Raw genomic sequence first — 26,761 nt, 5'->3', positions numbered from 1 at the left:
GCATTGATAATTATAAGAAATCTTGAGAAGCAAATGAGCATAAGAATGATATCTGAAGGATCGTGTGACACTGAAGATTGGAGGAATGATGCTGAAAATTCAGCTTTGCCTCACAGGAATAAATTTCATTTTAAGACAGTTATATTAATATAGAAAACAGTTATTTTCACCTGTAATAATATTTCAAAATAGTTTTGTTTTTACTGTACTTTTGACTAAATAAATGCAGCCTTGTTGAGAATAAGAGACTTTCAAAAACATTATGTTTTTATATGTCTGAATTAGATGACAGTGGTCACTAGGTCACAGTGAATTTGCCAATTAAGGCATGTTCCTGGATCCACTTATTTTGTTGACTTTGGAACAACATTCCTGAACGAAAATGTAATCCTAACTCTACCCCTAAACCTAACCCTACCCATAAATTATCCCTAAAATCAGAGGGAAATGATGGATGAATAACACTGATGTAGAAGCACCTAACCGTGGCTGTATAAGCCTAAACTGGCCATAAACTGTAAACTTGTCCCAAATCTAATTGGTTGATTGGAATGTTGTTCCAGGATCAACAAAGATTTTGACCCAGGAACACGTTGTACTTGGTGAAATCATGTTCACCCGCAGGTTTTATAATGCTTATTATAGTCTTAATAAGTATCTGTAAATAGCTGCAATTGTCCCGCCACAGCAGGGTGCAGTGGTAGCACAAATCACATCATAAACCATTAACACCAGTAACACTCATTTCTCATGCACAATAGAGCAAATTTATGTAGCACAAAAACATACAACAACAGGGTCATTATAAAAAGGATAGATTTATTTAGAATTAGTCACATAATTTGCAAAGATAGCTCCTTTGACAATGAATCATCATTTGAAAGGCAGAAATCAATTTATATATGTACTATACTACACAGACACAACACTGACATCAAGTAAAGGAAATAAGGTACATTCAAGGTGTACAAAAAGACCAATGACTAAGTTCAGGTTTCTCAGTGTCAGGTTTGGATCTACATGGTTGTTTGATTTGCGATTCTTTACTGACACAGTTTCAGACCAAACTCAGTTTTATCTACAGCAAAATAAACAGGTCATTCAGCAGTTCAAGCAATCAGTTCATTTGGGTATAGAAAGCCTGGTGCATGTCAATGATGTTTTAGGTTATTTGTACATGTACATATTTGTACCGATGTAGGGAAAATGAGCTTGGTTCAACTAGTTTTACAGAAGTGTGATTAATACTTGTTCCAGAATATAGACATTTGCATTGGGTCCATTTAAAACTATGCCTGACTGAACCCGAAACAGCTGAGATGAACAAAAAAACAATGCATTCACAGGAAATGCCCACTGTTTTTTGTTGTTTGATTGCATCTTGCTATAGAAAACCTTAAAGCAATAGTTCACCCAAAAATGAAAATTCTGTTATTAGCCGTACAAGTTTTTTTCATCTTCGGAAAACAAATGAAGATCTTTTTGATGAAATCTGAGAGCTTTCTGTCCCTCCATTGACAGTTACGCAACTACCACTTTGACGCTTTTCTGAAGAATGTTTATATGTGAATAAATGCCTGAATTAATTCTGTTCATCATAAAAAGTGATCAAGTCTCTTCAGAAAATTCTGGACTAAACCGCTCAATTCATATGGATTAGTTCTACGATCTCTTAATGAACTTTTGAAGCGTCATAGTGGTAGTTGCGTAGCTGTCAATGGAGGGACAGAAAGCTCTCAGATATCATCAAAAAGATCTTCATTTGTCTTCAGAAGATGAACGAAAGTCTTACGGGTTTGGACCAACATGAGGGTGAGTAATTAATGACAGAATTTTCTTTTTTGGGTGAACTATCCCTTTAAATTCAGTCAACAAAAACATTCTTTGGAGACAGAACAGTTAGGAAATATAATCAGCAGTTTAAATTACAGCTCAAATGGATTCTGCTACATATAAAGTGCTTCGTTTTTATTTCCCTTGCCATCAGGGCGTTGATGTTTAAGCAGTATTGGCTTATTCCTTTGCCACGCTGAAATTCAGATTCAAATGACCCACTGGTGTTAAAGAATACCCAAACATTATGAGCCCTCCAGACCCGTACTGACTTGCGGAGGTTGAGTTCGACAAATCAGAAAGGAGATGGAGAGCGAGAGGAATGGCACTTGATGACGTCACCTCACACCTGACATGGGCTTGACGATATTCATGGTACGACTCGGAGGAGGAGAAGGAGGACAAGGGAAAGTTGCATTTAACGTCTCTCGCATCCGAGCCATCTGACAGATTGAAAATGGATTTCTTGGTTTTCCTAGCCCTTTCTCTGGGATGGAGCCAAGGACGTGTCCTGCTGTGCTTGTCCAGTGAAGGTGGACCAACCTGGTCATGTTTCTAACTCTGCCCCCGCCAATGGAATGACAAACGAGGTGATGTCATCACCCGAGCCAAGTCTTTCATTGGGCAGCCGCCAACCTCGCTCCTTCAGGACTCCACGCGACCGCATCAGGAGGTCTTGTGCTGCTAGAGTGTACCTTTAAAAGCAGAAAATGACAAACATGACATCATCATTTGAACATTAAAGTAAATTCAAAATGACCATAGAGGGCCTTAGTCATGACAAACTGTATACTGACATCTGCTGGTGTAACTACTACAACACACCTGATTCACACCTGATTTGCACTACCATTTCATGAACAGCAAATCAGCATATGTGACCCTGGTCACATTGGTCAATTTTTTTAAATTGAGATTTATACATCATCTGAAAGCTGAATACATAAGCTTTCCATTGATGTATGGTTTGTTAGGATATGGTCGAGATACAACTATTTGAATATCTGAAATCTGAGACAATCACCTTTAAAGTTGTCCATTTATGTTCGCAATTATGCTTCATTCACTCACAAAAATAAATGTTTTATTTATTTACGGTAGGAAATTTACAAAATATCTTCATGGAACATGATCTTTACTTAAAATCCTAATGATTTTTGGCACAAAAGAAAAATCGATCATTTTGACCCATACTATGTATTGTTGGCTATTGCCACAAAATATAGCCGTGCGACGTGTGACTGGTTTTGTGATCCAGGGTCTCATATCAGAATGATTTCTGAAGGATCATGTGACACTGAAGACTGGAGTAATGATGCTGAAAATTCAGCTTTACATCACAGGAATAAGTTACATTTGAAGTTATATTAAAATAAAAAACAGCTATTTTAAATTGTAATAATATTTCACAATATTAAGTTTTTTACCATATTTTTGATCAAATAAATGCAACCTCTGTGAGACTTCTTTCAAAAGCATTAAAATCTTACAAACCTCAAACCTTTTGAACAGTGGTGTTAGTTGCATTTTATTATTTGCCTTTAGCGTTTAGCTTAACCAATTTTGTGAATGTGTGGGAAAAATGTGTGCGCTTCATTATGGCAAAATGAAGTGATCTCCAGGAGCTCTACCTGTGATCAGGTCAGTTATGATGTAAAGATCAAACGCTCACCTCATGGGATCATTGGGCTCACGGCCAGACAGGAAAGTTGATACTGCGTCCGCAACATCTCTATCGGTTGTAACGTCCCACAGTCCATCACTACCCATGACCAGGACATCATTAGGCCCATGTTTGTGCTCAGAGATGTTGTACACCTTAACCTAGATAAGAGCATGATATTATACTATTTTCATGCAGTAATGCTGTATTTTTAAATGTACACAAAAAACATTTCTTGGAGGGTGTACTGTCCACTTAAATCAAGAAGAATAAATGGCTTTGCAAATATTTTCACATAAATACCCATTTATATACTCACTTCTGGGCAACAGGATAGGAAGGGTTTGATATGAATGTTGGAGTTGTACACTTTCAAGTCGTGATCCCCTAAACCACGCGTTACTCCAATAGTAGCCATGACTCGAGCCTACGAGCACACACACACAGTTGGGTTTTCATGTTTTATGGGGGCATTTCATAGACATAATGATTTTTATACTGTACAAACTGTATATTTAATCCCCTAAGCCTAAATCTACCCATCACAGAAAACTTTCTGCATTTTTAGATTTTCAAAAACAAACATTCTGTATGATTTATAAGCTGTTTTCCTCAGAAAATGTCTGGTATTGCCTTCCTTGTAGGTACATTTTTGTCCCCATAACGTAGGATATACCTGAACCACACACACACACAGTTGGACGTTCATGTGCCTTGACAGCAAAAGGGTTATTTTATATACATGCAAACTTTTTCAAACAATACATTATTCTGCCTTACATCTGGCAGAACATTATGGCAATTCCCATTTGCAACACCTCACTACTCCTGCTTTGTAATAAATAGCTGTGAAAACTGTGTGGAAAAAGCTTCAGACACCTTCATTAGATTATATGTTAGGTCTGTAACAGATTAGTTACTGTTATGCAGCTTAAAATAAAATCCATTTACAGAACCTTTTCAAGTTAAATAAAAGTCAAATAGAAAAGAAGCTGAATTATTCACTTACCTTTTTCCCCTCCCCATAAATCAACGGGAACTTGAGATCATCTTCTACAATTGTCTTATATGCCCTGAAATAATAACAGGTAATGGTTATGAATGCAATAAAGTAAAAGACTTGAATACAGTATATAGTTTGGTATAATAGCTGCTGCTATAATTCATCCTCATATGTGTGAATCTTAATTACCAGCCAGTCATTGTGTGGTCTCTGTAGAGCATCTTCTTGCCGAGTTCCTTGTGTTGGATGCGTCTGGGGAATTCTATATGTGTAAACTCGTTCCCAAGCAGCTCCGGTTTGAGGAAGCCCTAGACAAAATCAACACAAACATGATGGAAGTGTTACAGAACTGAAGATCTAAAATGGTAATGGAGCAGTCACGCAGGATAATGAACGAACAGGATTTACAATGGGAATTCTATTGGGACAATAACACAGGTGACTGACTCACCAGGTACTGTAGCCGCTGTCTTTCACTTTCTGGTGTGAATTCATTGGACATGGGGATGACCTCATTGTTGTGGACAATTATGGCTCTGTGGGGAAATAATATTATTTTAGGTGATTGTGTTATGTATTATACAACCTACAGAAACACTGGATGGTAAATAGCAAGAAACATATGTATTTGATTTCCTGCTATATACAGTGCTATGCATAAGTTTAGACACCCATGCTAAGGTTGACTAAAAAGAGGAATAAAAAATAATCTTTTGGAAACTGAACTTAATGCCTTAATTTAAAAAATTAGGAAAAATCCAACCTTTAAGGACACCAATTTTCTTTGTGAATGAATAATGTATCGTAAATAAATAAATGTTCTTCCTTAAAATACAGGGTGCATAAGTCTGGACAACCCTATGTTAAATTCCCATAGAGGCAGGCAGATTTTTATTTTTAAGTATTTAAAAAAAAAATTTTTTTAGGATACTATGCATCCTGATAAAGTTCCCTTGGCCTTTGGAATTAAAAAGCCCCACATCATCACATAGCCTTCACCATACCTCGAGATTGGCATGGAGTACTTTCCATAAGATCATCTCTCAATGCAAATCAAACCAGCTATTAGCATAACTGAAATAAAACCATGCCAATCTCTAGGTATGGTGAAGGCTATGTGATGATGTGTGGCTATTTTAATTCCAAAGGCCAAGGGAACTTTATCAGGATGCATAGTATCCTAAAAAAAATTTTTTTTTAAATACTTAAAAATAAAAATCTGCCTGCCTCTATGGGAATTTAACATAGGGGTGTCCAAACTTATGCACCCTGTATTTTAAGGAAGAACATTTATTTATTTACGATACATTATTCATTCACAAAGAAAATTGGTGCCCTTAAAGGTTGGATTTTTCCTAATTTTTTAAATTAAGCCATTAAGTTCAGTTTCCAAAAGATGATTTTTTATTCCTCTTTTTAGTCAACTTTAGTATGGGTGTCTAAACTTATGCATAGCACTGTAGCAGGAAAGAGTAGTAAACTTTGACTAGTTTACAACTACGTTTTTCATTTGTCCTGCAACTATACAACAAATTAACTTATAGGTATACTGATAGTTTATACTTAAATACTTGTAGCACATTTTTTTAGTTTATGAAAGTATGAAAGTAACATCATACTTAAAGTGCAAAAAAAAATATATATATACACATATATATATATATATATATATATATATATATATATATATATATATATATATATATATATATATATATATATAATAGTAAACTATAAGTATTATGTTCCTATTTATTCATTTTTGTACTTGAAATATACCTTTAACTGTACCTTAACTATTTCCTCGCCAGCATTTTTAAAAAAACATTCTCATCCAGCGGATAATACTTAATTATACGTTTGAGTATATCTCAATCAAAAGATTGAGACCAAGTATAGGCCAAATATACTTAGACTTTTCTGTCAGTATAAGTCAAGTGTTATTTTAAGTATATTTCTGAGATGTATATACAGTAAATTTTTTAGAAGTACATAAAAAGTAGACTGAAAGTATACTTTCTTGTTTTTAGTTTTAAAAAGCATACTAATAGCACACTTGAATAAACTTTTTTTTTTTTGTAAGGGTTGGAAAACATATAGCAACTTGCTAAAAACACTTGAACTGCATATAAACAGCAGCATGCTAAAAAAATACTCAAAATACTTTAACAAGTGCATAGCAACGCCCTGGCAACCAAACACATTTCTTTAGTATTTTCCTAGAATTGTGGTGGTAAGTTTTACGCTTTACTGTCAACAATACAGATCAACTATTGTCACATTTATTTCTATTTTTTATTTCTTCTGTGCAATTTTAGGAGAAACATGAGATACTTGAAAATAAGTGAGAATGGCGAAGAGAGAGGAATGTAACAGAGGGATCAAGAGAGAAATACGTCAGTCTGCACAAAACCAAAGCCTCCCTTGAAGAGATGTCACAACCTACAGAAACACTGGATGGTAAATAGCAAGAAATATATGTATTTGATTTGCATTATTTTGATATTTCTCATTTATTGCTAAAATCCCCAAGATGATCATGATGGGTAACTGTCACAGTAATTGAGTCATTTGGAAACATCCAAGGAAACATCTTTGAAAAATTAACATGGATTTTACTGTTTCTCCTTAGAGACAAATTTATGTAATCTTTTCATTTTAGGCAATAACAATTTCCTCCAACTTTCATTATAAAAATCAGTTTACTGCGGCAAATATAATACATATTATACCTATATAATATAATATAATACCTATTATAAAAAATACAAAAATGACATTACACTCACTAAACTCCAATGAAAAAAAGCTTTAAAGTCAATGCATCTTGTCAAGATTAAGTTTAAAAACTAATTATTTTGTATAATTAACTTTTTGATTGTACATTTCCTTCTTTTATCTAAAAATAAAGACCATGTTCTATTAGCCTGCTAATATAATATACACATTTAATCATTGTATCTTTTTTAAAGGCATCTTACCTGCTGTCTCCTGCGTTTGCTACATAGAGTTTCCCCATCAAGTGAATTGCGATCAAGGCACAACAGCCACCAGAGATACTGTAAGATTCTTTCTCCTTCTCGATCAGGTCGTCCTGTTGAGTGGCACAACACAGACTCAGTGTTTTCTTCTGTTTTCAATGCATACATCCGCACAACATTCAGCAAAATCACATTCTGAAAATCTGAATTCTATGTATAATGCCCAGTGTTATTCGTGCCAGTAACACATGGATGTTAGATCTAACAACGTGAATTCTGAAGTCTATCCTTTGCCGAAAAAAAAAAAAAAAATTATAATAATAATAAATATAAAAAATTAAATGTCACAGTAAAACAATACATTTTTAAACGCATAAAACATGCCATGCATGTCTTAAAGGGGATCTATTATGATTTTAGTCTTACATTTTGTTTGGGGGTCTTCTAGAATAGGTTTTCAATGTTTGTGAATGTTCAAAAAGCACTTTATTTTTAAGGCATAAAGGCATTATGTTTTATTTCGTTTTGTTGTAAATTAATCACATAATGCTAAACTGTGCATACTGTAAAACACTGGGAGATCACAGGGTTGTCATTACCTGTACTCTGTGCTGTATTAATAGAAAAACAGTTCTATTATTTTTTAATATAAAGTATTTTTCAAATTATAATTTTATTAGTATTTTTGCGTCGTGACCACGGGTCGGAAACATTTATGACCAGTGCATTGTGATTGGTCAACTGCTTCGAGTGTGTTTCGGAAATGTCACAGCCCTTACCATAACCGCAAGTTTCAACACACTACTAACGCAACTCAACAAGCCCACTAAAGAAGGCTGAAAATGTAAAAAGGCATAATAGGACCCCTTAAAAATTAATTGGCTGCTCACAATATGCACAATATGTCCAATAGCATTATTAAAAATTATTAGTTGCCAAATGCTTTATAATAATGCAAATTTTGCAGTTAAAATGATATATAAATGTAACATTTGTTACATCTAAAAACATTTAAACATCATTAAATAAATTGTTTTAAATATTTGTCAATTTGTAAAGTGATTTATTTATTTACATTGGTATTTTTGAATACATTGATAATTATTTTCTTTTTTAGTGGCTCGGCTAGTCCTCCAAAGGCAAAAAAGACTAAAACCACAGGTCTATCAGTTCTCACCATCTGTTTGAAGGCGGTCTCTATGATGCCCATGACCAGGCTCTCCACACTGATGTCTTTCTCCATGTGGAACCGCGGCTCATCCGGGGGCCCGTCCTGGTCCTCTCCATCTAGGCAGGCCCCTTTCTTCGCCTCAGCCTGGAAGGGGCTCCCGTTCTTGGCCAGGCAGATAGGCGGAGGGCTGTTTTGATTTTCTAGAAGATGGGCGACATCGCAAAGCCGATCGCGGATGATACGGTGGAGAACTTTGGACGCCATGAGAGCAGCACCAGAGCCAGCGTGTCCATCAAACACTCCCCAGAAGTGGATGGGAATGCCTGAGGTGTCCTGAAGGGATAAGGAAGAGGAGAAGGTGTGTGATTTCTGCATCATTAGTGGCATGAAACAGAATTGCAAAAACAGTTTCTTCTCTCCTACACTGTATGTCATTGTTCAAATAATTAGGTAGCTTCGCCCCAAACTTATGCAATTGGGCGAGCCACGTTGACCTGTTGAAACACAGATTTTTAATTGATAATATTTAATATATCATAACAAATATTGTTTGAAAAACTGCCACTTTACAATAAGGTTTCATTTGTTAACATTAGTTAATGCATTAACTAACACGAACTAACAATGAACAATATATTCTTTTACGATTTATTAACCTTTGTTAATGTTAGTTAATAACAATATTCATGTTCATGTTAGTTCACAGTGACATACACATGTATTAGTAAATATTGAGATTAACATAAACTAAGATGCTCATTGTTAGTTCATGTCAACTAATGCAGTTAACAAATGTTAACAAGTGAAACCTTTTTGTAAAGCAACCAAAATGTTTTACATTAAATATTTTATATAAATATGCATGTATACTTTATTCTTATTTACTTTAGTCTTATTAACTGTCAGAATAAATAAACAGCTACTTTTGAAAGTGTCAGTTAAGAAAGATGCTCTTTATTTTAATGCTTTTTAATATGCTCCATTATGTTGCAGTATCAGCTTCTACCAGTAGGTTTAAAGGAACACTCCGACTTTTTGGGACTTTAGCTTATTCACAGTATCCCCCAGAGTTAGATAAGTCCATACATACCTTTTTCATTTCTGGGCGTTCTGTAAGTGTTATTTGACGCACCCACCGCTAGCCTAGCTTAGCACAAAGACTGGATGTAAATGGATAAGGTAGCATACTAATCCCAATAAGTGACAAAATAATGCAAACATTTTCCTATTTACATGTTGTGATCTGTATAGTCACAGCGTGTACAAATAACAAGGCTATATGAGACAGAGACCATTTTTAATCGTATAAATACTGGGAACTATATTCTCACTAGGCGTAGGAGCACAGCTACTTGGGCGGAGTGATTAGCGCAGCACACGAGACGCCCTGTGATGAGGAGCAGAGAGTTCGCTCAGAGTTAGAGTAATAGAGTCAGCAATTACTAGATAGTAAATTTATAGTTTACAATCATGGGTGTTCGCTGTATCTTGTCTTACAGCTTCCAAAGTTTGTAACTCCTCGTCTGTGTATTCTGGCTCAAAACTATATGGTTCTGGATCTTGGTTTGATACCCAGTAAAATTCCTCTGACAATTCCTCAAAGTCAGCCATGATCACGAGTCACGTTCGCTACTAGCTAGGTAGTCACGTTTGTTTTGTTTACGGAACCATCAACAGGGCGTCTCGTGTGCTGCGCTAATCACTCCGCCCAAGTAGCTGTGCTCCTACGCCTAGTGAGAATATAGTTCCCAGTATTTATACGATTAAAAATGGTCTCTGTCTCATATAGCCTTGTTATTTGTACACGCTGTGACTATACAGATCACAACATGTAAATAGGAAAATGTTTGCATTATTTTGTCACTTATTGGGATTAGTATGCTACCTTATCCATTTACATCCAGTCTTTGTGCTAAGCTAGGCTAGCGGTGTGTGCGTCAAATAACACTTACAGAACGCACAGAAATGAAAAAGGTATGTATGGACTTATCTAACTCTGGGGGATACTGTGAATAAGCTAAAGTCCCAAAAAGTCGGAGTGTTCCTTTAAACTGGATCATGCCAACTAGCTGAACCTTGACCTCTTAGTTCAAACAATTGAGGCAATGTTTTCAAATAGCTGTTTACACATTTCAGGAACTCAAACTACTAGTGGCTTACTTAAAAATGTCTCTTCACATCATGCTGGAATAGGAGAGACTGTATTGTATATATATATTATACGCTTCCCCTTTAGGTATTGACTAGTGAAACAAAGTGGTTTAAAATCAATAATACTAGCAGATTAATCGGGTTTCTGGGACATAGGTCATTTACACAATTAAAAAAAAAAGGTTCTACAAAAACATCTGACTGTAGAATGCCACAATGGACCAATCAGTATCAAGTATTTCAAAGAGTCACATAAGACTGCACAATAACATGCAAAGCCTTATTAAAACCACAGGGGGGCATCTCGACACTTTCCACAGCTTTTCTAGAAATACTGTCCTATCTCAATTTCCTGTCATTACCTGTTGACAAGATTACACCCGCTCAATCATGTCAGATCAGCCGGGAAAGCCTGTGTCTGGCAGCAGCAAATGTTTGTGGCTGGATCTCTGTTTCTAAAGAGCAAGAGGTCCACGTCACGTGAATACGTGTTCTTGGTATCTTTTTATCTGCCTGTTTGTCTGACTCTTGCGGACAGGCAACACAGCAGATGATAGGATGATGTAATTGATTTAGAGGAGTTGAAAAAGGGTATTAAGTGGGGGAGGGCAACGTCACGTGATTTAAGCAGAGGCGAAAGAGAGACAGAAGTCACTGTCCTGGTTAATAACCTCTCGTGAGTAAACACTGCTGGAAATACCAGTCCATTTCTGATTGTTTGAAACCACCTACGCAAAAGAAATAATAGGAGAAAATAATTGTTTATCGTAAACATCAATTAGATTAAATAGGGAGCAAATTGAGGTAAATAATGTCCTAGCAACCATATAGCAACATGAAAAAAAAAGAAAAAAGAAAAAGAAAAATTGGATAGAAATGCCCTGGAAACCCATTATACACTAGCAACCATATAGTAATTCTCTGGCAACTGACCACAACTCCTTCCCTTAATCAAATTAACTTGAACTATATTAATTTTTTACAAGTATACTTAAGTAAATTTTTATACTTAAGTATACTTTAAAAAAAAAATTGTATACTTAATGTAGTAAGTATACTAATAATATCAATGTTACTTCTTTTGTACCATACTGTTTTTCAGCAGCTATATAGTAGGGAAGTATGTGATTTCGGATGCAGCCTAAGAGTAGTAAACTTTGAGTATACAACTAGTTTACAACTACATTTTTCATTTGTCCTGCAACTATACTACAAATGAACTTATAGGTATACTGATAGTTTATACTTAAATGCTTGTCTTGTAGCACATTTTTTTAGCTCATGAAAGTATGAAAGTAACATCATACTTAAAGTGCAATAAAATTATATATAAATAGTAAACTATAAGTATTATGTTCCTATTTATTCATTTTTGTACTTGAAATATACCTTTAACTGTACCTTAACTATTTCCTCGCCAGCATTTAAAAAAAAAACATTCTCATCCAGCGGATAATACTTAATTATACGTTTGAGTATATCTCAATATATAATATAACCAAGTATAGGCCAAATATACTTAGACTTTTCTGTCAGTATAAGTCATGTGTTATTTTAAGTATATTTCTGAGATGTATATACAGTACATTTTTGAGAAGTACTGAAAGTATACTTTCTTTTTTTTAGTTTTTAAAAAGCATACTAATAGCACACTTGAATAAACTTTTTTTTTCTAAGGGTTGGAAAACATATAGCAACTTGCTAAAAACACTTGAACTGCATAGAAACAGCAGCATGCTAAAAAAATACTCAAAATACTTTAACAAGTGCATAGCAACGCCCTGGCAACCAAACACATTTCTTTAGTATTTTCCTAGAATTGTGGTGGTAAGTTTTACGCTTTACTGTCAACAATACAGATCAACTATTGTCTCATTTATTTCTATTTTTTATTTCTTCTGTGCAATTTTAGGAGAAACATGAGATACTTGAAAATAAGTGAGAATGGTGAAGAGAGAGGAATGTAACAGAGGGATCAAGAGAGAAATACGTCAGTCTGCACAAAACCAAAGCCTCCCTTGAAGAGATGTCACAACCCTTCTTATTGTCAATGCAATATTATCTAAGGAGACGGTTTAATCAATCAGACTTGAACAGCTTTCCACTTTGGATTACGTGTCATTTTGAGGTAAGACGGAGGGTATATAAGGGTCAACTGCAGATGAGGATCAGAGAGATCAGACTTATGCCCGCATACAACACACAAACACAAACGCACACTTTGAAGGTCATAAGTCCAGGATAGGTGAAAACATTGCCTGGACCACATCACATGATCAAAACTCTCACAAAGAAAAAAAAAGAAAGAAGTTTCACTTCAACATGTTCACAAAGACAAAAAGGCCTTTTGAAAGAGAGCTTGTATTGGAAACTTCAGCTTTATAAATATATCATTCTAGACATGCAGTCATGCAATGAGGCTGTTCTATATTTTGATTTAGTTTTCCATAACTGAGTTTCACATAATCTGTAAAATTGATTTAGCTGATGTTTATTGGTGGATTTAAAGGGGACTTATTATGCAAAATTAACTTTTACATGTTGTTTGAACATAAATGTGCATCGGCAGTGTGTGTACACAACCACCCTATAATGGTAAAGATCCACCCACTCCTTTTTTAAATCCCCATAAATCATAAGCAATGTCTCAGAATAAGCCGTTTGCAGTTTCTATGCAATATGATGTCACATTGCACAGGCCCCGCCCACGACTGCTGTATTAGCATAGACCCGTCCTGAGTAATCTGTACACAGTCCGCCATGTTTATCTCCTCGCCAGAGCATTTAACAGCAGCATTCAACTAAGAAATGTATTCTTATTAAAGCTATTAAAGTTATTCAATCAAGAGCAGAGAGTGATTTTCTGTTTTTCTTTTGTTGTTTGATTCATATTAACAGCATATATAGCAGTAGGTACTGTATATTACACTGCTACTCAGATTTAATATACACATGCGATTTCTTTACTTGCTGTTTAGGTTCACAGACATATCCGACTTATAATGAGAACTCTGTGTGTATTTGACAGTCTAAGTGCAATAAGAGTGAAAGAGAACTTCTGACGATGTGCCGTCTGACATCCAGCTTTATGTGCGCACAGAAACCATTTATCAGAAGTTTAGACTGATATGGGTTTAAAACGCACGCAGATAATAAACATTCAGGATGATGAAGAACTGCAATGTCACGTGAGCGTGACCGCGATAAGAGATGATAATCAAAACCAAACTGATGTTTTAGTTTTTGGCAGAGTATCGGAGGCACGAGCTGTAAAGGCTCCGCCCTCTTCTGGAAAGCAGGATGGGCAGCAGCAGCTCATTTGCATTTAAAGATACATGCACGAAAACAGCATGTTTCTCCTTCCATTAAAAATGGGCATTTACAACATGCTATAATACATTATCTGTGGAGTATTTTGAGCTTAAACTTCACAGACACATTCTGGGGACACCTGAGACTTATATTCAAGCTCCTCTAAATGAAGTAGTCGCTGAGGCACCAACAGACTTTTTTTGGATTTTCAGGAGGAGATTGAAGCTTCAACTTTAATTTCTACATGTCCATAACTGTTTATTTCACACAGTAAACTTTGTACTAACCATTTCTGCGGGAGTGAGGGCAGGACCTTGATATCGGCTTCACTTCACGCTCACTACTGCGCAGACTCAAGTCCCGCGTTCACTACTGCGCAGAATCAGGTCCCAAATCAGCACTAAGAATAATCAGCACAATCAGAATAAGATGTCAGCGCCATATTAGGACTTTGGTGGCTTCACTTTTCACCAATGGAAGAGAGTGAAGGGGCGTCGTCCATCTTTTTTCCAGTCTATGCTTATATTACATCTTGTAAAAGATCCGGTTGATGCGCGTGTTTATGTCACTGCACAAAAATACAGAGTTTCCCGCTGTTTGCGCATTCTCATACCATTGCTTTGTTCTTTGTTTTAGAAAGCAGACTTAATATCCATTTCGGGTTCTAATTAGGAGACAAGCACATTAAGCTTTGTGCCGTGCTGCTTTAGGGTACATTTATGCGACAACGATGTTCTAAAAAGTTTTTTCTTTGCGTTGTTTGCATACATACATACATACATACTTTACATGTCAAAATGATCCCGTTCACACAAATCCATGAAAACAACTAAAAACACTGTTTTATGCTGTCTTCATTAGCGCTGTTAACGCAATTAACGCAGCATCTGTTAATTTTTGCCATCCTTTGGCTAGTGTTACATGATGCAAATGCTTTTAAACCATTAATGCGCGATAAGACAAAAAAGAACGCGCTGCCTGTTAATGTCCTGACTGGGACACGCAGAAAGACTCGCGCTAATATCGTGCGTGCGCACAAAACAGCATGCCAGAATCCAGTTCTCTTTCGAGCTTGAACGAACAATAACACACACAATTATGCCAAAATGTCTTTTTGTCGAGTATCTTCATAACATAAGAGTAGTCTTATGATGAACGTGAAGAGTTGTGACTCGTGAGAGAATGAGGCGAGTGTGAGATCCGCGTCTCTGACAGCAGCGGCTGGTCTTAAAGGGACAGTACACAGTAGCCACTAATTATATCTGTCGCTAAGTTAATCAAAGAACAAAGGGAACAGAGAAAAACACGCACTGCTCTTGACTAAAGAACTTTTTTCTTTAGGCAGATTATCACTAATCTGTGTGTGCATTTATTTTCCTTGAGAACCAAGCAAGTTGACTCATGAAACCATTTGTTTATTATATCGCATATCGCAATCGCAATATTGACCTCAATTATCGCAATATGACATTTTCCCCAAATCGTGCAGCCCTAATGCCAGAGCTCAATGTGATCGCCAGGGTCAGCGAGCTGAGTTTCCCTCAGCAAGCTAAATCTTTCATAATCTTACCTGAGACCAGTTTTGTCCAGTTCAATTGATCCACAACAACTGCATTGCAAAAGTAGATCAGGGATCTTTTTTATGTAGGTGTTCATAAGTATTTGAACATAAGTGTAATTATGTGTAACAACATAAGTGTAATTATGAGCATTGAAATTAGGGGTGGGAAGTAATAAGCTTTGGCTTCCTCCTGCTCCTTTTCGAACACATTAGTTATTTATTCAAATATTGTGGATAAATACTTTGTTTGTTTTGTTGCTTTGTTTACAACTTATATATGTTATATTGTATTTCCTTTGTCTATTTGTAATATGTTCGAAACAAAAATAAAAAATGAAAAAAAAAAAAAAAAAAAAAAGTATTGATACCGAGAATTGAAGTGCACTGGAGACTCACTTAACTATTGATTTGAATAGAGTTTGGCATTAGAATGTATCTTGCAGTATTCAAACGCAATTTTTTTATCCAAACAAAACAATGATGACAGTGACACAGCCACAAAACTGTTTGGCTGCATCCTGTTGTTTTCAGGATGTTGTGTCATAGACCAACTTACCCCACCGTCCTCCAGTAACATGGAGCTGCGCTGATGCTTGCTACTTATCTTCTTGACATACATCAGCTCACAGGAAGCCTGGTCTTCATTCAGCATGCTCTTCCCAGCATTTATCACCCTGAGAGAGAGACAAAATCATTGGTGTCATTTAATTATTTTCCTAAATTAAAAAAAGAATATGTGTGTGTATGTGTACAAATAGGAGAACAAGCTAAATATCATTTCTGGTATGATGGCAGTCTAACATGAAGAGAAACATAAAGCCATTATTCCCCAAATCTGGATTATAAAAACCCATACTCTTCCTAATCTGCTGAGAGCAGTAAGATGATTCAGAGGCCACAGTCATGACCCATCAGATCTGATGAGATATTTATATAAATGTTAGGGGTTCTCTTCAAAAGTCTGTGACCCTTATTCAATATTTCTTCTACAAATCCCTACGCATAAAAAAAAAAAAAAAAAAACGATTATTTAAGACCAGATTTAACATCAGAAACTGTACAGGAAACATGCAAGTCTCTGTTTTATTTATAATTATGTACATTTGTCTGTCAAATCATACTCTCTCTCTATATATATTTATATGCCCATTTAAGAGAAAAAATAAGATGTAAAAATAAGAAATAAGTAGCAAAGATGCATTTCAACCAACTTACTTTATGCATACTTAAAATTGGGATGTCGGAGACATACTACTTCAAAAGAGTTTTAAAGGGGTGATGAACTGAGAAATCTAATTTTCCTTGAGCTTTTGACATACAAGAGGTCATCATACTATAAGAATATCCTGTAATTTTCAGAACTAAAAACTTCCTTGTTAGTCCAATAAAAGCTTTTATTGACACCAGGCACAGCGAACGACAGGTTTTTCAAAGTGGGGATCTATGACGTCAAAGGGTATCAAACACCGCCTCCGCTACAACACTGCCTGTTTAGCCCCGCCCACCGATTCACGCTTTACAAGAAACTCATTATAATATGCAAAACTGTTATCCAATCATAGCAGTGGGCATTTACTTCCAAGTCTTCAATGCGGCACGAGCGTTTCAGGAGCTAGGCTCAAAACCAGGGTAGAAAATAGCCTATTACTTATTCATTTTGATGTTTTTGAATGTAAAAAAAAAAAAGCAAACGTCATAAGTTGACCTCAGACAACATTATAATTTTTTTAAAAAGCCAGTTCATGACCCATTTAAGCAATATACCCATAAAAAAAGCATAATAGTACATCATTATACTACACGCGTATATCTTTTTTTTCTTTATGCTGCGGTTTTCATTTAGAATCAGCTGACAAAGCCCCACTGTAGCTACTCCCAAAAGAGGAAGTGTCTCATTGTAGCAAGTTCCTTCTTCTGAAGTTACAATTTCTTTACTTCTGCCACATTAGGTTTCAACATAATGTGATTTCTTTAAATGAAAGTAACACACATTAAATGGAAAATTGTGCTTTTTAAGAGAAGCACAACCATTGTGCGTGCAAAAGAAAAAGAAAGCAGAACTAACTTCATGATCTGTGGAACATACAGAGTAGAGCAATGAGCTAAAGCCACAAAACAACCCTTTATTAGCCAGGCTTACCACCACTAGCGTTAAAGTGGCAACTAGCATTTCCTGTCTCAGGTGACTGGTTAACTGACAATGGTTTTCTTTTTTGAGCAGAAGAGTCATGCTAAGCTGCCATTTTATTTATCCATTTTATTTAATTTTATAATCAAAAGGGCAAGGTTTGGCTGATTAGCATGAGCTAGTTTTCCCCTGCTGGTGGAATCCCAGAACTACACCATTCTGTAGGAAAAAAACGTTTCTCTTTATTGACTGTGTATTAAAATAAACCTGTTCCAAGAAACATAAAATATTTAATTTATGAGCTGTTTTTCCAGTGAATATTTTATAAATTTACTAAGTGATTAATCACATGGCATTTAAAAAACTGACGCTGGTATGGTGTGCACTAGATTAGTACATTTTCACATCATTGATCTGAAAATCTGAGAAGAGTTTTATTAATGCAGGGCTTCAGGCCAGACTATATAAACATAATGTCTTCATGAGAAGACACTCAAAATTCTTCACCTCCACCCACTGTGCTTAATAATAGAGAATAAATGGGCACTTTTTATGGCACTGTTTATCTTGAATTGTGCCTCCTATCTTAGTTGTCGAGTAGATTAAGAAATATGAAACACAAAGAAATAAATGAGTATCCTATTTGACTGATTAATATTGTTTGCACCGACCCATCCCTCAAAATCCACACAGAAATGCGGCACACAAACCGTTTAGGTCAAACTGAAATGACAATGAGATTCTTAATGCAAAAGTGAATTTTTTTTAATTGACTAGGTTTAACGTACAAGTTAGGCAAAGTGCAGTGTCAGCATGCTAATTAAAGCAGTCACCCAAGATATCGAAACTGAAACATGACTAGTTTATCTAGAAAAAATATAGATGAACTAGTCGAACTCACTCACAGACAAGCTGGTTGTTGAGCGACTAAAAAATGACTAGTGTCAACCTATCCCTACAGATAACCAATGATTATAGTTCACTTGCACTCATGTGTATTGACAGCAATTCACCTATTGTGGCGTGGGTGAATGCTGGATCTGTTTGCCAGCACCATGTTCATAGAGAGCCAATCTCCATGAGCCACAGTGGATGACTCAGTAATATCTTATGGAGAATGAGTGTGTGTTGGGGAATCTGAAGTTGCTGAAACTGCTGCCATTAATCTACAGCCAACAATGTGTCTTTGAGAGGCCGTCAGAGTTTTAAAGTCAACATGAAACAGAAGTTATGATCATCTTTTCTTTCTTATTGTCATGTATATCCAAGTAAAACGGTGTCTTGTACAAGAGCAAATGTAGGCCGGGACTTGATTTTGACCATGGGGAATTAATTGGATGGTTTTGGTTTGCTAATAGTCGATCTTATGTGAGTGCCAATAAACACGTCATCAGAGAAGAGAAGAGATGGAAATGGAAGGGGAAGTTCTTTTGATTAAAGGTCATGAGGGCACATGATTGATGATAATAATGTGCATGGATAAATTAGTCATTAATGACAGAATCTTTATTTTTGCAAGAACTGTCCCTTAAGACTGTGTTACAAGAACTAATCTGACCAACTAGAAGTTAGCCGCAATCATATCATATTTCATAATGATATTTTTCGGATTCAAATGCCAAAAAAAAAAAGATTACTAAATTTTTTTAATGCAACCAGCCACAGCAGAAAAGGAAACATTCTGAAGAATTGCGCTGGCCGCTTTTTACATGCGATTTGAATAAAACTTAAAAAGCGCTAGAAATGTATTCTAAATTATTCTCGTGTGCTGTAGTCGTCTGAGGCCTTACTGGGAGGAAATCTTATTTTGACTATTTTGAATCTAGAGAATCGGCTGTTACAGTTTACAAAACCTATTTGAATGATTCATTTATGTATCAAACTGATATGGCTCCATGATTCAATGATATGGTTAACAACTCACTGCAGGAAAAGATTATTATTTAAGATTAACTTCAATTTTGTTGTATTTGGTCTTCAGAACATGTCCCACACGACATATGGAACACCTCCATGATACTTGTATGGTGCTTTTGCATCCTCCTCACAGCTTGAAAGCTTTAGTCTTCAATTACCTGTAATTGCATGGAAAACAGCAACTATACAATCTTCTCTTTTTGTGTTTTTCTAGTAGCACATTTTACTCAATACATCATGTTCAAAGTAAAATGGATTGTGAAGACTATAAACTATAAAAACTATGAACTATAAAAACTTTAAGCTGTTTGTTAGCCTGTGTATGAGCACATGCTAAAGCTAATAGCTATAGAGGATTTTTGTTTCCACGCTTAAGAGAATATGCTCAGTTTCAAATTCTGTCATCACGCAGCCCCAGACAAAGTTCTTCTCTTGTACTGTAGTTAATAATAGATGAAATAGCCAGAGGCTAACTGGGCATATTTCAGTATCACTGCCTGTTTTCTCTCCAACTCCTCTTCACACTGGGCTCTGTATAGGTCTGAGTCACAGAAATATGAAATTTTTTCCAAAACCACCCAACATTATAATCATTAATTTGATGGCATGACTCAAGACTGCATCATCTCACTGGCTTTGATCTTTGGCCACTTAGTGCAAGTATGGTCTTGATCTTCACTCAACAGATCACGCCTGATGAAAGTCTGGATTCCCATCCCTTTTTACCAATACATTTCCATTACTTTTCTATTTGCTTGTAAATAATGAATTTTACTAAATAAAATACGCTCCAGTTCCTAAAATGTATACACTGATAATGCAGTTGTATTTTTACTAGAAATGTTTCATAAAAAAAGTCCTTTATCACCCATCACTAACATCCTTCACCTGTACCAATGTGTGATGTTACTGCAACATTTTTGTTTATATTTAATTTTTTTTTTGTATTTTTTTTGTTTACATTTAATTCATGATTATTATAATACATATTAATAAAATCTAAAATGTATAATAAATCTAAGAATTTTTTTATCAAATAAATTATAAAATCTCATAAGATTACCATTTATTTTACAGCAAACATAGGTAAAGAGTGGATAGGTAACATTCACAATTACTTATTACCTTGATGTTTTTAATTCCACCAACTGTGAAAGTCATAAGTCCTATAAGATCCCCCCTGGAAATTATGACTTTAAACAAACTTAACACTTAAAGGGATAGTTCACCCAAAAATTAAAATTCTCACCCACACCATTTACTCATCCTCAAGTTGTTCCAAACCTGCATGAATTTCTTTCTTCTGCTAAACAGAAGATCTGGGTAACCAAACAGTTGATGGTAGCCATTGACTCCCTCCATACAATGGAAATCAATGGCCACTGTCAACTGTTTGTTTGCCCACATTCTTCAAAATATCTACTTAAAACATTTTTGGGTGAACTATCCCTTTAAATATACCATCATTCTGACATGACTTGAATGCACCAATATGATGCCCTAATGCATCAATGGAGCTCAGGACAATGTTCCCAGGTGTCTCCCAAGACAGCAGCCCTGAAGCTGAGCATTAACTAGAGAAAGTCCTTTATGCTCTTATTCATTTCCATGACTCTTTTAGGCCCTGGAAATCAGGTAGCTGCAGGTTTTTAAAGCTGCATGAATTCCCTACTCACTGTATACCAGTACTCACTGTACTGAGAATACCAGTACTCACTGTCCTGTGGTAAAGATGCATTCAATGACCACTATAGGATATCCATTAGTGTATAACCTGACATATGCAGCGTTTTTCATATTTAAATGCAATGATTAATTCACGTGAACTGTAAGCTGCGTCATCATCGGAGCAGTTACGACACATTTCAGTGAAAACATTCCAACATCCCAGCTGACTCTAGAGCGCGTAGAGGATGATGATGATGATGATGAGCCATTGCCCTTGGTTAGGCGTGACATATAACCTTCCTCAGTAATGACGTCACTTCAACCGTATCATTTTAAACCAACAATTCATAGTATGCGCATCTTAGACATACAAAAACACGACTCACTCCGCGTATCCCGTTCGCCACTGCAGCCTGCTGTCTCTCTTGAGCGTGATGACCGGTCTGGACGCGTGTTCGGTGGAGTACTGCAGCAGCTCCGGGGTCAGGTCCAGAAACTCGGGGCGGCTGTAGGGGAAGCGCGGCGGGAGCCCGTCCGTGCCGCCGTTCTGCGCGGATCCGTGCTGTTGCTGCTGATGGTGGTGGCCGTGCGGGATAATTCCGCCCACCAGCGAGGACATGGCATTTTTAACTTTGCTTATCATCGCAATGAAATATGTGACATAGGCGGCGCGCGAGGAACGGTGATCTTAACGAAATAATAACACTATACGATCCAAGCGGCAAAAACGAAGTAGTTCAGTCGCGATGCAGGAAGCGATTGACCCCATGTGACGATTTGACAGAGAATGTTTTCCTCGTCGAAAAAAACCCTCTCCCTGCAGAGAGTGTGTATCATCACCCGAGAGAGGCTTATATCCGCCTATGGCACGGAAGATGTAAGCGCTGCCTATGCTATAGCACTCTCAGCCGACCAGCCTGTGAATGTACACTAGGCTACACACCGTCCGAATTAGACAATGACTACCGAGGGGCGAACTATTATAAAGGAATTTCGCCTTTTTAATTCTTTTTTTTATAATAATAATATTAATAGTAAAAATAAAAAATGTAAATTTAAAGGTAATTTCAGGACGCAATCTGCCGAGGTTCATCTGGCGAAACGAAAATCGTCATTATTAGCACAGTACAAATACAATATTTGAAATGTTAATTTAACAGTTTATTATTATGATTAGAATTCATTTATTATTATTATTAGATAGTGTGTATATATATATATATATATATATATATACACTATCTAATACAAGACATATCATATATACTATATATACAAGACATATCATATACTATATATGTCTTGCATATCATATATATATATGATATGCAAGTGATAATGGCATTAGGCTACTTAAAGGGATAGTTCACCCAAAAATATTTTCATTTACTCACCCTCATGTTGTTCCAAACCTGCATGAGTGTCTTTCTTCAGTTGAACACAAAGATATATATATATTAAAGAATGTTGGTAACTAAGCAGACAGTTGGCGGTAGCCATTGACTTCCATAGTATTTTTTTTTTTTTAGGTAGCCATTCGTCAACTGTTTGATCACCAACATTCTTCAAAATTATTTTTTTGTGTTTAACAGAAGAAAAAAACTCATACAGGTTTGGAACAACTTAAGAGCAAGTGATGACAAAATTTTTATTTTTGAGTGAACTATCCCTTTAAATAGACCTTATTCACAGCAGCACCATTTTTTTTACAGGAATGATCAATGAAAGCGAGGCTGTAGGCCTATCTTCAGTGGGTTGTAGTAGCCTACTTTTTAATGTGTTTTTGGATTGTTCTGCAGATGAAACACCACAAATCTTTCAAAGAAATTTCAGTAGATGTAGGATTTAACAATTTAAACAATTCCCCACCGTAAGTATTCCCCAAATTAAACAATTCCCCATCGTAAGTACACACTGATGGCCTAAGACACGAAACGAGCGGTTTGTGTGAGAAAACAAACAGTATATAGTTTTTATCTCTACACAACCACATCCAAGTGATCTGAGGGCGCGCGCGCTTCCTGGTGTGTGACGTGTGCGCGCGTTCTGGCTTATTCTCCGCAAGCGCCGGAAAGTGTACAAGAGGTAAAAACTATATAAATACTGTTCATTTTCTCACACAAACCGCTCATTTCGTGTCTTAGGCGATCAATGTGTACTTACGATGGGGAATTGTTTAATATGGACTTCTCTGTGCATGCTCTTTGAGGTGGTGACCATAGACCTGCATTATATGACTGACAGACAAGAATGGTTTGACCTAAAAATATCAAAATTGAAACTACTGGGGTGGTCACGTGACCCGGAGCAAGATGGACGCTTGAGACTTCGCTCCTTGCTAAACCAAGGTTTAAAGTTCTTTTTTTCGCTTGGCAAACGTCACTTAATCAGTTAATTTCTATCTCAAGTATGCCTAAACCTCCTCGTGACAAAGATTTTCCTATATTTTCGTCGTCTGGCCCGTCCACCGGGAAAAAGAAAACGACGACTCGACCAGTGGCGATTCTAGGGGGTGGCCTGGGGTGGCCGGGGCCACCCCTGAAAGCTCATTGGCCACCCCTGTGGCCACCCCAGATCTGATAGGTAGTTGGTCAAGTTCGTCAACCCAAGAAATGAGAAATGTTGCCAATCAATGATGACAGCTGATCAACTGATTTAGGGCCAGTTTAAATTTTTTAACTAACACAGTAACGGTCAAACTGAGACTTTGAGAGCTGATTTCTGCTCAGCGGACGTTTGGCCATGCAGGTCAGGTGACTTATGAGATGAAAGTACGTGCGCTGCACGGTGCACCTGCTGCTGCTAGTCCGTGAAACAAGAGGACGGTGACGGTTACACAGTTGCAACAATACAACAACAATAAAAACGCTGGAATCAGTCTATTGAGAGGTATGGTCGGGATCCAAAGCAGCAGAGTGCGGCTCGGGAATATAGATCTGATGGCCGAGTGCGGGCACGGGCGGTAATGCACTCGTGTGTGTGCTGGTTGCGGGAGAGTAAAACGATTCGCGGGACTCCCGCAAAATAGAATTATCTATAAACTGAACATCTAAAAACAAATAAATTGTCATTCATCTGTTGCACAAAAGCAACAAGAACAACTAAAACAAAATAGAAACGATTTACAGGCCAGAGTCTCTATGTATAACATGTTTGCATTTGCAACAATGTAGCCAATCACAGACATATGTGTTGATTTCTTGAACGCAGTGGCCAATCAGAGACATTTAAGATAGAATCCCCTCACCGCTCAAAATGGACTTTTTGTTCAGTGCTGATTTCTGCATAGGCTACTGGCAAATCATCTGATTATAGCAAACAAAGTGTATATATTATGAAAGATTCATTATGCAGCCAGTTTCATTGATAATAACAGAGATTTGTGAGATCACGATGAACTGAGATGTCAGCTTTTTAGGAATTATTAAGGGAGAAATCCGTCCTGCGCAGGTCTCTAATGTAGACTTTAAAAAGTAAGTAAGAATCTAAGTAAGAATCTTTATTGTCAATGTATATCAAGTATACAATGAAATTGCAATGCTCTACGGCCAGTGCATAATAAATATAAAAATTGTTAAAACAATAAATAAATAAAAAATATAAGACAGAATTTAAGAATATATAAGACAGAGACTACAGCTCACTCCATATTGTCCACATGTGTTATGAATTGAAAAACAAACGACTAACATTATATTTACATTAAAAGTAGCCTAGGCTGCAATCTAGTGTATGTGAACCTTTTTGCAGATAAACACAAGTGCATTTTCAGACAAGTTAATGGACAAGTTAATTGAGTAGCCTAAATCATATTCCCACTACGGTAATTAATAACAGACTATAGTAAACACATCTCCTAAATAGGCCTGTGACTGTATCTTACATTTTATGAAATAGTACCATTATTTAAAAATAAAGTTTGCACTTTGTTACTATTATTAAAATCCTCTATTGTTCATAAGAGTTTAAGGGTTTTCATAACATTACTTTATAGTAGGCTATATATGGCCACCCCACTCAAGTTTTGTGTCCCATCTTGGCCACCCCAGTAAAAATGTCCTGGATACGCCACTGGACTCGACTGACCGCGTGCTCCACTGATGAAGATAAGCATGGCGAAATTGACACCCCGGAGGCCACCTGCTCGACGACTACCATGGATCAGATTTTGATTGAAATCAAATCTGTAGCCTCCCGTGTTAATAACATGGATGAAACTGTCGAAGCTCGTTTGAATACGATAAACAGTGCTCTGGGTGACATTAAAACATCTATCACGTCAGTTGAGCTTTCTCTTTCCAATCTATCTAATCGAGCAACAGATTTGGAAAAACGAATGGATGAAGCCGAAACTCGGATCTCAAATACCGAGGATAGTCGCGACAATTGCGAAGTCCAAATATCAGCTATGCAAAAGATAGTGGATATGCTGCAGCTGAAGGTTGACGACCTGGAGAACCGCGGGCGTCGAAAGAATTTAAAGATCGTCAATCTCCCGGAGAAAGCGGAAGGCTCCACTTCACTCGCGGACTTTCTCCAAACTATCATTCCAACTTTAGTCGGCCTACCTGCTGACTTTCCTCCTCTGGAGATTGAACGCGCCCATCGCGCTCTGGTCCCTAGCCCGGACGCGAATAAGCCTCCAAGAAGTATTCTTGTGCGATTTCTCCGATACTCTCAGAAAGAAGCGGTTCTCAGGGCAGCTTTGAAGAAGCGCGACATCCTCTACAATGAATCCAGATTAAGGTTTTACTCTGACCTTTCGGCGGAAGTCCTGCGCAAACGTCGTGAGTTTGACTCCGTGGGGAAATCGATGGCCCGTCGGAATATGTATCGTGGCTTTGCCTACCCTGCGAGGCTTCGCTGTCTTCATAACGGGCAAATTCGTCTTTTTGATACCCCTGAATCAGCCGCTGCCTTTTTGGAATCTCTTACTTGAGGTAGTTTTGCTGCTACTCTCGTTTGTTAAGGAGGATTATTGACTTGATTTACAGCGAGTCCCTTCATTATTTTTTATTTTTTAAGACTATTTAAAGGAGCAAACCCGTTTTTATTTAGGCTACTCACTTTTTTGTTTTCTATATCTGATTCAAAGTAATTTGAAATAACTGGGAGGTTTGATTAATCTTAAGTAGGCTATAGCTTCCCATTTATAATATAGTTTTTCTTTTATTCCTAAGGGACTCTCTTTTCCCCATAGCGTTTTTATGTTTTTCTTTTTTTTATTCAGTCTCTTGGTTTGGCCGTTGTCTCTGGCGACTGAATTGTTATTGTGGTCACTAAATTGAGTTTGGATTTGTATTGATTATTACGTTCGTTGACTTCATTATGGGGGGTTTTACTCTGTCGTTTGGGGACAGAGTGGGGGTGGGT

At 36.7% G+C, this 26,761-nt stretch overlaps 1 protein-coding gene across 4 annotated transcripts; it reads right to left on the bottom strand.

Moving 5' to 3' along the window:
* Window positions 1-800: 800 nt before the first annotated feature.
* ppm1j (protein phosphatase, Mg2+/Mn2+ dependent, 1J) lies at window positions 801-26,149 on the bottom strand. Of its 4 annotated transcripts, none has more exons than XR_014031228.1 (11): window positions 25,957-26,114; window positions 16,232-16,349; window positions 8,658-8,984; window positions 7,481-7,593; window positions 4,951-5,035; window positions 4,689-4,807; window positions 4,506-4,569; window positions 3,816-3,923; window positions 3,506-3,657; window positions 2,029-2,528; window positions 801-1,529 (listed from the first exon to the last, which is right to left on the bottom strand). XR_014031228.1 is itself a non-coding variant. In XM_081381010.1 (10 exons), the coding sequence occupies exons 1-10, from the start codon at window positions 25,992-25,994 to the stop codon at window positions 2,381-2,383; spliced, it is 1,272 nt and encodes a 423-aa protein (XP_081237136.1). In that variant the 5' UTR covers window positions 25,995-26,149; the 3' UTR covers window positions 801-2,380. The 4 variants fall into 4 exon arrangements, 2 of the variants coding, with proteins under 2 accessions (XP_081237136.1, XP_081237135.1); XR_014031229.1 differs by lacking the exon at window positions 25,957-26,114 and adding an exon at window positions 21,775-22,236; XM_081381010.1 differs by having other exon boundaries at window positions 801-2,528; window positions 25,957-26,149.
* Between the last annotated feature and the right edge of the window lie 612 nt (window positions 26,150-26,761).

The sequence above is a fragment of the Scardinius erythrophthalmus genome, assembly GCF_964197995.2.
Source record: "Scardinius erythrophthalmus genome assembly, chromosome: 12".
NCBI classification, from domain to species: Eukaryota; Metazoa; Chordata; class Actinopteri; order Cypriniformes; family Leuciscidae; genus Scardinius; species Scardinius erythrophthalmus.
The sequence above is the reverse complement of the archived record's forward strand: the minus strand, read 5'-3'. Positions and strand labels throughout refer to the sequence as shown.

Bases quoted from the DNA above. Each gene is read 5' to 3' on its own strand.
- ppm1j (XM_081381009.1), bottom strand. From the start codon at position 22,031: ATGATAAGCAAAGTTAAAAATGCCATGTCCTCGCTGGTGGGCGGAATT. The intron at 5,036-7,480 runs GTAAGATGCCTT...ATTTCCCCACAG, and splicing joins GCAAACGCAGGAGACAGCAG to AGCCATAATTGTCCACAACA. The intron at 4,570-4,688 runs GTAATTAAGATT...TTATTATTTCAG, and splicing joins GACCACACAATGACTGGCTG to GGCATATAAGACAATTGTAG.